Below are 12,305 nucleotides of genomic sequence, written 5' to 3'. Positions count from 1 at the left end.
TTACAAAATACGCGTAACTCAAATAAGTTTGGTTTGCTTCCAAATTTTCATTTGTTTGAAGGAAAAAGTGATCAATGTCATGTGTGTCAGGTCCGATCCACTGATCAATCAATTGTAAATACATCTCAGTGCTACAGGACGTCAGTCGTAGTCCGGATAACTCAGTGTTAAAGTCTCCGATTGTGATACTGGGTGATACAGGATCGAGTCTGTCAGGGAGCATCAATTCCCATAAGATGACAGTTGCACTTTGCTGACGAGTGCCAAATAGCACGAAACCTAGATCCAAGGTTTCCTGTAGACTAATTCTAATCATCATCTCATCTCAATATAGTACATATGATGTCGAGTCACTTAAACTAGTGACCACAATGTTACTTGGTCGATAGAATTCAATCTGAACGTTTAAGGACATGACACATGACATTGATCAGCACCTGGTGATCAATCCATTATGGATACATAGAGTATTTGCTAGCTATCAGTATTTGAATATATCCGAGGTATGTTTCAGCACTACTTATTATATCGAAAACAGTAGTGCAAATCATGCAACCAAAGGTCAAATTTCAAGTCACAATTTATTTCGAAAATAATCAATGAATATCGTCTATGTATATATTTTTTTACACAAAAAGCATTTCGATTTTTCCCCTCAAGGTCAGATGCACTCAACTACTCATTTAGTTTTTCACCAATAGAAAAACAAACAACACAGACAACCATTAATTTTTTTTCTTTTTTTAAAAGAACATCGTTGACAACTGTTTTGCATAAATTTTGCATAGTAAATATATATATATATATATATTTCAATGGAGGTTAAATATCCATAGGATCTGTTGTAAAAACAAAGAAAAGAAAAAAGAGAAAAAAGAAGTGAAACTAAACAAATCATAATTTCCATGAACTCTGGCTAAACATTTTCAAAATTTGAATTTCATTAAACAATTTTCAATATTCTATAAATTTATGATAGGAAAGGGAGGGAAATAAAAAGAAAAAAGAAAGAAAAGTAAAAAGAAAGAAAAAACGACAAGAAATTTAATTCTTTTGATTTTGTTACATATTGTTTCTCAAAAAAAAAGAAAAAAAGAAAAAAGAAACAAAACATACATACATACCATGTCAATTTTTCGATTATTATGTTTTTTAATTACAATTATATTGGCAATTTGTACATTAGGGGTTGGTTTAATTTTATCACCATATTGGAAAGGTAAGTTATGAAATATTCTTTTTTGTTTGTTTCCTTTTTCAAAATAATTTTGGCATGAATTGTGTTAGTAAAGGAAAGAATTACAGTTGATTTATTAATGATTATTTATTTATATTTCACATGTTATTATGTGTAATGTGTTAAGTGCCAAATAGCACGAAATCTAGATCCAAGGTTTCATGTAGACTAACTCGAATCACCATCTCATCTCAATATAGTACACGTAATGTCGAGTCACTTAGACTAGTGGCCACAATACAACTTGGTTAACAGAATTCGATCTGAACTTAGAAGGACATGACACATATGACATTGCTCACCACCCAGTGATCAATCCATTGTAGATACATAGAGTATTTGCTATGAAATTTTTTTTTGAATATTTTTGGCATGAATTCAGTAGGTAAAGCAAAGAATTACAGTTGATTTATTAATGATTCGTTATTCATAGTTTACATGTTATTATGTGTAATGAGTTAAGTTTTAAAAAAATTCAGTGGATTATAGAGTTGAGATAAATAAATGTTTAATGTAGATATAATATACTTAGTATAGTTTTAGTTAACCTGAATATTTCTTATTAGAATGGGAATTTGTAGAGATTGTAATAATTTTAATAGTTGAATTCATGAGTTATTATAAGCTAAGTTACCATTGAAAATCTGAAAGCCGTTTCGACCTAGTATAGGATTCCTCAGCAGTGCGTATCCATGATTCCGCACGCGGAACTCGAACACATGGCCTGTGGTCTCGCACGCGAACGCCTAGCCTTTAGACCACTGATCTGGGATATAATGGTGTGAATGTCTAACTTCAATCGATCCATAATCTTGTGTTAGCCTTCATTAATTATCTGAAGGGGATGATTGTTTCCACCCGACACAGATTGGACTTATTAGAATTCCTGGAAATCCACCAGTCACTAGTTGGCGTATGATAACTATTATTAGAATATAGGTTTGTAGAGATTGCAGCGATTTCAATAGTTGAGTTTAATGAATCTATTTAAGTTAGATTACTCAAAAGGCCATATTACATTTAGTTCATTATGTTAATTTATTGTGATACTTTTTTGTCATCAACTTCAAGAAGACTATATTCTAGAATTTTATTGAAGCTTATGTGATCAGGCTGTTTATTATGAGAAAAGTTGTAGTATCCCATTTGACCAACGATTTACTCATCTATATTACCTGTAGGATTGATGACTTATTTTTCCAATGTCAGCAATCAATGAACGATAATTGAGACCTTAACGTTTGTTGGTTCTCGAGCGACTCTCAATCCATCATTCAATAAAAAGACAAAGTCAATGAACTGTTACTTTCTCAGCTGTGTAGCAATATCATGAGTCTCAAACTCATATAGTAATATAAGGTAATTTCGGCACCATATAAATAAGAAATTACATTGTGTTCATATTTACGACATAAGTGAAAGGGAACTAAACAACAGATAGATAATGAATTTATAATAATACAAGAACGGTTGAACATTCAACAATCATTTATATACCAAATGAGAAATTAAAAATACAAGAATATGAGAATAAAATAACCCGAATATCTAGTAATTATTACCATAAAAATATAAATAATCATTGCTTGTAAAATGATTTCAAAACTTACTACCTTTTCAATATTCACCCAATTATAATGTTTCTGTCGTAATATCACTTGATTAATTAATTGAACTATTGAGATTCGAACAATATTTCCTTTGTAAAGTCAGTCACTCAGTAAAAACATAGAACTTTGTACGTACATACATCAGTTCGAGTTGCCATACCACATTAGCACAGAGATGCAGTTACCGATTCAAATCCCATAGTGGTAGAGGTAGTAAGAGTATAAGCAGTAAACGGAAAGATTAGGGTTTGAAGATGTTATTCAAGTAGTATAGTCCAGTGAAATAGACTTAGAAAGAGAAAAAAGGGGCATGAAAAATTCAGAAGATCAGAATTTCGGGGAACATAAAGAGTGGATGTACCTGAGCCATTCCAAACGATTTTGAGCCACGTCATTCAAAGTCTCTAACCATCGGTTGCCATTTCGCGGTCCCCAACCAGTTAGTCTACACCTACCAACATGGCTCAGTCCACTTGTCAGTGACTTCATGGACTTGTGCCAAGTTCCTTTGTAAAGACTGAAAATATGATACAGTTGATCAGACTAAATTTAAATGAGTAATTGATTAAGTAAAATTCCAAAGTTTTGAACTATCTTGGTCACATATTCAATTTCTAAAACTGATCAACTTCTTTACCTAAGACAATCTATCTATTCAATTAACAAATACCATTATTAGATCTAATACAATTTACTGATGATTATTAACATGTACAAAATTATAGTTCGTGGATGCGCACTGCTGAGGAGCCCCATACTGGAACGAAACGGGTGTTCAGTGCTTCCAGGTTTTCCATGGTGGTGATCTAGCTTCGATTGACTCATGATTCCAACTAGTGAAATATATTTTTAGTTTGTTGCCAACAATCAACAACATTACAAACTAGAATGTTAAATAATAAATTATATTGAAAATTCAATTTGACAATCCGTGTCGGGTAGAAACAGGTGTCTGCCTCAGTACAATGGAAGATGGTCGCGCAATTTCGTGGATTGGTTGGGGTTAGACATTAACACCATTGGATGCCGGCTCAGTGGTCTAGTAGGTTAAGCGTTCGCGCGCGAGGCTGAAAGCCCTGGGTTAGAATCCCACGGGGTTGGATCGTGCATGCGCACTGATGAAGAGTCCCACAATAGGACGAAACGGCCATCCAGTGCTTCCAGGCTTTCAGTGGTGGTCTAACACCGATCGGTTCATGATCTCAATCAAAAACTTAACAATCTCCACAACCCCTAAAACTGATAATTATATTTTATCTGTTTCTATAATTTATAGATAATGAAGAACCACCAAGAGAAGCTAAAATTCATTTATCATTAAGTTTAATATCGATACTTTTTCTTGGTGCATCAGGTCTTTTAATTCTTGTCTCTATTGTATCTGGACCAGGTAGAACAAAGAAAATAATTATTATTACAATGATATTACTTATTTTAACTAGTAAGTTTAAGGTATATTTTGTTTAGTTTTAACTATTTTTCACTATCATTATAATGTTTATTAAGTTGAAATGAAACAATGAAAAGGTCTATTACTTCATTGTTTTATTATAATATTTAACATTTAAATTATTAAGATTCATTAGTACTATGTATGAAGACGTTAATATCTGAGGGAAAGCGTGGGATATAGTGGACAGTTAGGATGCAGCTGGACGATCTAGACTTCGCAGATGATCTGGCCCTCCTATCGCAAACGCAACAACAAATAAAGGAGAAGACGACTAATGTAGCAGCAGCCTTAGCAGCAGTAGATCTCAATATACATAAATGGACAAGGAAGATTCTCCGATACAACACAGCATGCACCAATCCAATCATAATTGACGGAGAAGATTTGGGAGATGTGAAAACCTTTACATATGTGGGCAGCATCATAGATGAACAGGGTGGATCTGATGCAGATGTGAAGGCGCAGATCGGCAAAGCAAGAGCAGCATATTTACAACTGAGGAACATCTGGAACTCAAAGCAACTGTCAACCAACACCAAGGTCAGGATTTTCAATACAAATGTCAAGACAGTTCTACTGTATGGGCCAGAAACCTGGAGAACTACGAAAGCCATCATCCAGAAAATATAGGTGTTTATTAACAGTTGTCTACGCAAAATACTTCGGATCCGTTTTCCGGACACTATTAGCAACAACCAACTGTGGGAGAGAACAAGCCAGATCTCACTAGAGGAAGAAATCAGGAAGAAGCGCTGGAAGTGGATAGGACACACATTGAAGAAAACATCTAACTGCGTTACAAGGCTAGCCCTCATATGGAATTCGCAAGGTCAAAGGAGGAGAGGAAGACCAAAGAACACATTACGCCGAGAAATGGAGATAGATATGAGAAAAATGAACAAGAATTGGATGGAACTAGAAAAGAAGGCGGAGGACAGAGTGGGTTGGAGAATGCTGGTCGGCGGCCTATGTCCCATTGGGAATAACAAGCGAAAGTAAGTAAATACTACGTAATTTATAGAGAGTCTTTTGTTATAAACTGCCATCGTCCAGTAAACACTGAAAACTAAGAAAACATTAGATAGCTCACTAGAGCCTGATATCATGATAGGTTTCTGAAAGTTCTAATGGAAATTTGTGATCTGTAGAGTCTATTTGGTCAGTTTAAATGTGTTTTTTTTCATTACAAAATACATCGCATGAGAATAGGACAGCATTCTAAATATGAACCATTAGATTTTGACTTATTATCTGAATTATTTTATACTCAAAACCTGAACATACTATTGCTCAATCCCATATGTCATTTCAGTTTCACATAGGTGATAAGTTTAAAACAAAGGAAGAAAAAACGCACACAACCATCTGATATTGGTTTAACAGTGATAACTAACTTCAAATTATTCCTGTTTATATAAAATATTTAGTTAATGATATTAAAGTATATACTACAGAAAACTTGATCTACAAAATTGTTAGGGATGTTAGATCCTTAGAACTCACTTGGTAAATACCTTATTTTTGTAATTTTATTTTAAAATTTCGAATTTTCTTCTTTTCTCGTCAAAAACGCTCATATTCACTTTCATGTCGTATGTCCCATTTAGGAGAATCTTAAACACTATTGGTTCGTTGTATCTTTTAGTATGCTATTTTGTAACGCTTCCCAAGGACAATTTTATGCTATATAAATACGTTTGATTTGTGCCTGTTATTGCTCGTGCTTCTGGCTGTTTGCAGAATATATGTCCCCGTTCGAACTTGGACATCTCTCTATAGTTAGCAGGGTTGAGATACATCAGAATAGCTAGCTTATTGGTCTTTGGTCACAGAGTCTTGTTCGGTTCATAGACTAGGTGAACACTGAATTAAATTAGACAAACATTATAATGAGATGATGGTGAATATTCGTATCTCATGTAAATGATTTTGATAGAGTTTTGTTCTCTGAGCTAGATAGTTTGATAGAAATTTGTATTGATGATGTCGTTCAGAAGAACAACGAAAGCTCCATGATCAAATCATCCAGTTTTTAGAGAACAAAACTCTATCAAAGATGATATTGATCACTATTCAATGAAATCATTCAATGTTACAGAGATTCAATCGTATTTACATAGTTTGATTGAAGTTAAGAGAGAGTATTCTTAATCGATTTGTTTCTTTAAAATAAACCATTATTAATATTATTGATATTATTTATAAAAATAAGAATTCTCATTTACATTTATTTTAAGAAAGAGACCAAAACAAGTAGATCATTTTAAGTGAGAACACAAATATACATATATACTCACATGGATGTATGAACATCTTGATCGCACTATACGGATATCTATTGTTTGTGCAAATGAGATGAATAGGTCTTCCACAATGTATGCATACACTCATTTGCATTTTATTGTATTTCAATGGATATGAATTTACATGTTCAATTTTATATTCATTATTGTTGTTACGACTTATTTATTATTTACTGATGAAAGTAACTCTACATAAATGTTATAAGCAATAATTTAAGAATAGAAAATTTACTGAGGTCATTCACAATGTGAAAATAATACATTCATAACATGTAATACTGTTTAAAATTATAGAATTTCTAAATGTCATTGTTATGTCCTTTGGTCTGTTTACCGACTTTTGGTGCTGAAGATACTTATCATCTAATCCACATTAAGACCTTGGTGCGATAGGCTGACCGACTTAACCTTGAGGCTAGTACGCGTGAGTTCGAAGTGGGGTAGAGAGAAGAAAACTATTCTATCACCTGGTTGGCTGACAAGCACGCGAATGAGAGAAAACAAGACAACTGGAACACTACTCGATCTATTCCCGATATCGTGATTTCAGTTCAGTTCGGATTAGTGTAAAAAGGTACATGAATAAATAAGTGAATAACGCGACCACAACTTACAATAAATAAGAAAAATACAATTATGTCCAAAGCTGGGAATTAGAGTATAAAATAGGGTGCAAAATATTATGTTTAAATTACAATAGCTTCGGAACAGAAAAGAGTATGGCAATGAATCATACATCGAACGAAAGCTTATGTTCTGTAGAATAGATTAGAGACAAAAACAAATGTAAGTGTTTTACAAGCTTTGAATAAAATGGAATAACGTCTCGAAAAATAGCTTTCGTAGTTTGTCAGGGCTTTTTGTTTCCCTATTCACGTCAGTCATCTTGTAGATTTATCCGAATATTTACACTAAAATGAACCGGTCATCAGTAAAATGATTAAAAGAGCATTAAACAGTTGTTTCATCCTATTGTGGGTCTACTCAATAGTGCGTATCGACGATTCCGATACAATGATTGAATGCAGTAATACAAGTTACGATCAATTTTGAAACATATCATCCAATGTCTCCAACCAATAGTTTACTATATTATTAACCATAATTATGAATCTATGGCTGTTTTCCGTTCTATTATAGTTTTATCTACTTATTCGTGATTTCTACTTTCTTTTCTTTATTCTTTGCTTCTCCATCATTTTAGTTGGCTTTCTCTGTGCATCAATTGTATACATGTTTACTCAAGTGAATCATTCTTTTGCATTTTGGATATTTGCATCATTATGGATAAGTGTTACATGTATACCATTTGGTTTATGTATTCTTTATACAAAACCAATTCAAATGGATCGTCTTTAATTGATTAATTCTATAATGTTTATTGATTATCAATGATAATAATGATATGTTCATATGGAAGTTTTAATTTCATAGTAAATCAAAGCCAAGAAAAGATTACTACTATTATTACTAGATATGTTAAATATGTTTATCTATTTCTTGTATAAAATCAATGAAATATCAATGAATAATTATAAATAAATGGTTTTAATTAATATATAAATCGAACAATTTCATTATTTGTGTTTTGCCACGTGTATATAACCACTGTCAGGAAAGTCCTACTCAATGCCTTCTCACGGTGAGAGCGTTTTTTTTAACGAAGTCGTAAGAATGAAAAGAGAATTTTCGGCGCCTTAACAGGATTGGTGGACACGGAGGGTTCACCTATAAGGGTTGGAAAACTCTGCTTCCAAACCGATGGTACACATTGACTACAGGATCGTGAGTGAGCAAATGGAGTATGAACCAATTATTAGTCATCAGCTACCATAGGACTGCATCTCCTGATGTTGCTCCACTGCCTTATGTATCAGACTTTTGGGTCGAAGGCTCCGTGTGTGGCCCCCTAAAAAAAACACCTGCTTCGGTTTGGGCACCGGAACAGTATCACAGCCCACACACACAAATCAAGTGACTTGTTTGGCGCATTTGTAGTCGTTGCCCCTTTTACCAATATTTATGAGTTCAAATAAATAAAATGATGAACATTTAGCACGGAAACTCGATGTAATATTAATCTTGTAAGACAAATTTTAAAAGTTTTGATAATATCCTTATTATGTTCACCGTGTTTAAAACAAAGATATCCAAAAGTGTGATCACTAGACAATGGATGATGAATATAACATGGATAACAAGAAAGGAGTAAGAAATAATTAAAATGTAGTGAACGCCATTATGCAGAAACTATTGCTATGAGGGGCTTTCTACCTGATCTTCATAAACAAAAGTTAAGCGTGCGAAATTTATCATTAACATTAGTAAAATAAACATAGTGATCCAATATTTGTGTAATACATCATCTCCATAATTAATATTTTAAACGATCTACAGATATTCACTCATGACTTTTAGATGGTGGTTGGAGGTAGTCGACAGGAAACCCTGGACGCGGGTTTCGTGCTACTTGGCACTCATCAGCAAGGTGTACCTGTCATCTTGAGGGAGTTGATGCTCCCTGACAGACTCGATCCCGTATCATCCAGTTTCAGTACATGGGTACTAGACAATCTTATTTGCTACATCAAATAAATTGTGCGTTTTTCGTATTTCTGAGGCTTTTTATATCTATCGTCTCAAAGTTAACTTAATTGGCAAAGGTATATAAAGCTGTCATTCCAGATTTGTTCCTTTGCTGTCCTTTCAATAGTTAGTCATAAAGCTAAATGTTTTGCTTTTGAAATCATAGTATTTGAAAATGGTAAATAAATACACTTTACTGTATCCTTAGTAAACTGGATAAGTCAACTATTAATTAGAATTAAGTTGAAAGAAGTAGTGATTTCATTGTAATCTGTAAATAATCTATGTATATTATCAAGTAAATTGAGCTTAAAATATCTGAAATGACAACTAATTAGTTTAGTAATATATTAGTTTATGGTTCGAATCAAGACCCGTTTTATCGCTAATGCAGACTCATATAGACTTGGGTCATTTGGGCTTCTATTGAGTATTCACTATGAGAAGATTCAGTCTATGCCAAAGAACTAAATTGATGTGAATGAAATCGAGAAGTAAAGACTTGTCCCCTTATTTCTAGTATCTATGAAAATAAGTCAGTTTAATTTTGTTGAATTAAAAATGAACTGATCAAATAATTTTTCCAAGTGTTTGAACCGTTTCAGATTTTAACGATAATACTAGTATGTACTTACATGATATAAGTAGCATAAAAATTACCACAAAAATAGCGACTCGTAACGTTAGGTAATTTTGGGTCGTTGAATTCACGAGTCGACATAAGCTAGACTACCAGTGAGAAATCTGGAAGTACTGGACGGTCATTTAGTCCTAGTATGGAGCCCCTCGGCAATGCTCACACACGTTCACTCGCGAGGAAATCGAACCCATAACCTTTAGTTTCGCCAGCGAACGCTTAAACTCTAGACCACTGATCCGGCATCCAACGGTGTTAATGTCTAACTTCAATCGATCCATGATCTTGAACAACCCTTCCATTCAGTACTCCCAGGTTTTCAATGGTGGTTTAGCTTAGATCGACTCATGAATTCAACTACTGAAATTACTGCAATCTCCACAAATCCCTATTCTTATAATTTTAGATTGATTTAGTACAAGTATTTAACACGCGCAAGATATCCTGGGTTACAAAACAGTCATCATTCTACTACTACATGATAAACGCTTGTCCCAATTGATTTTATAACGAAATGAATGGCAATTATTTTACAAAATCCTAAATAATACAAATAAATGATAAAACTAAGTCTATTTATTACATTAGTTTCATGATATTCATATTACTTAATGCTAAGTGTTGTATATTGTTTAATCTAAAAAGAGTCTATACAGGGGAAATTATAACTACTCCAGATTTTGACCCGTTCTGCTGCATGGTCTCAAAAATTATATTGGTTTATGTACTTGTTTGGGAGATTCAAATAACTCCTCGAAAAAAGCCAAGAAAGGCTCTGAAAACACTGAGAAGCATCTCATACAATCAGCATTCACTAGAAATTTTGCCAGAAACGTCAAAAACGTGAAAAATCGCATGTAGGTTTTCTGATTGGATGATTACTTATACTGTTACTATGTTCAGTAGCATTCCAGAATTTTTGGCAAACCCAAGGACATCTAAAATATTATAAAAACCCTATATTTCCTGTACGTAAACGAACTTTGGAGTAAAGTGTTTCTTATATATTTCGCACCTTTTCTCTCGTGTTCAAGTCGCTGTATAGACCTAGCCTGGGGGTTACTAGAAGAGCCTAGGAACCAAATCTAGCGTTCAACTAGCAAAACTTATCAGTACTCTGCTGTTGGACCAGTCAACACGGACTATTTCATAACTTTTTCATATCCATTTTGTTTAGATCCTAGATCAACGGTCTAGACGTTAAGAGTTAATGCGCGTATCCGAAGGTATTAGACTCGATCCCAGCGTGCGAACTCGTCGGTGCACACTGCTGAGGAGCGCCATACTAGGTGAGGATGGCTTTGCTTTCTGATATTCCGTCTCTCCATGAGATATTGTCTTAGAGATAGCAAACGTACTCGGTTTCATAATTAAAAGGTTTTTGACTCAATCGAGACGTTTAAAAAACTACTAAATCATGCACAAAATTGAGAATAAAAAAAAAGAATTTATCTAAAAGGAAGTATTACTATTATCAAAATAAACTCAAAATAATTCCAGACATTAGTCTGTGAAGTGTTTAAGATGTCTAACGAGTAAGTTTATTTGAGGGGAAATATTACTTCCTGAAATGACAATACAACGATCATTTGTAGTATGCAGTTGTTATATCCCGATGAGAATAATGAGTGGTAACTTTGGGGACCCATTTATGGACCAGTATTATGCGTATATTTTTATCGTACAATTGTTAAATAATTAAACTATTCATATTCGTTTTCCTCTTATCATAAGCTTTATTTTGACCTATGAACTATTATTATACGATTTACCATTCTTGAGTTATGCCCTGTCTATCGATTACTACCTCCGACATTCACAGCCACATTTGGCTAAATCTTGTACAAATGTTGTTTCGTATTTTATGGTACGATGTTTCTGTCTGGTTGGTATATGAACTGAGTATGTTTGAAATAAATGATTCATGTAGCAGAGGCTAAGATTGCTGTTCTGAACTTAACAGGCTGTGATAAGTGGGAAGCAGGACCGATAAGGACTCTAGGCTACTCGTACGTGTCTTATGCGTCATTGGTCCGATCGATAAATTACTGTTCTCTAATTGGCGGTATCATTACGTTGTACATTAACAGGGCACACAGGCCACAAGTTATAACAACAATTGTGAAATAACAGCTAGCAACTATGTCTAAAGTTAACAGTAACTGTCATCAATCAAAATGGAGAGTAAGAACACAAAATGCGGATACTGTCACACTTAAGAAAAGTACAAATCAGTGGAAAATCTGAAATCAAAATCCAGTTGACGAGTTTTAATTAGAGTGAAACGCGCGTCCTGGATTCCATTGCTAGTCATGTCCCATCTATATCTATCTATCTATCTATCTATATATATATATATATATATATATATATATATATATATATATATATATATATATATATATATACGAATTTGCGTAAATGCTTAAGAGTGATACACGAGTTATGGTATCATACATTCACAAATGATTAAAAGGGA

The 12,305-nt window shown here is 33.6% G+C and overlaps 2 protein-coding genes across 2 annotated transcripts in view; one reads left to right on the top strand and one right to left on the bottom strand.

The window, feature by feature from the left end:
• Positions 1–717: 717 nt before the first annotated feature.
• MS3_00011045 (uncharacterized protein) overlaps positions 718–12,305 on the bottom strand; it is a gene marked incomplete at its 5' end in the record, with an annotated part of 37,064 nt that continues 25,476 nt past the window's right edge. Inside the window, one exon of the mRNA XM_051219452.1 lies at positions 718–839. Within this exon, the coding sequence (XP_051065472.1) occupies positions 813–839 (27 nt within the window). The 3' untranslated portion in view covers positions 718–812. The remainder of the gene's footprint in view (positions 840–12,305) is intronic.
• On the top strand, positions 825–7,962 carry MS3_00008525 (uncharacterized protein; the record flags this gene model as incomplete). Its single annotated transcript, XM_012943184.3, has 3 exons — positions 825–1,219; positions 4,124–4,288; positions 7,808–7,962. Exons 1-3 carry the CDS (start codon positions 1,126–1,128, stop codon positions 7,960–7,962), a joined length of 414 nt encoding a protein of 137 aa, XP_012798638.2. The 5' UTR covers positions 825–1,125.

Source organism: Schistosoma haematobium, chromosome 6, assembly GCF_000699445.3.
Source record: "Schistosoma haematobium chromosome 6, whole genome shotgun sequence".
NCBI lineage: Eukaryota > Metazoa > Platyhelminthes > Trematoda > Strigeidida > Schistosomatidae > Schistosoma > Schistosoma haematobium.
Note: the sequence above shows the minus strand (reverse complement) of the source record. Positions and strands in the feature narration are given on the sequence as shown.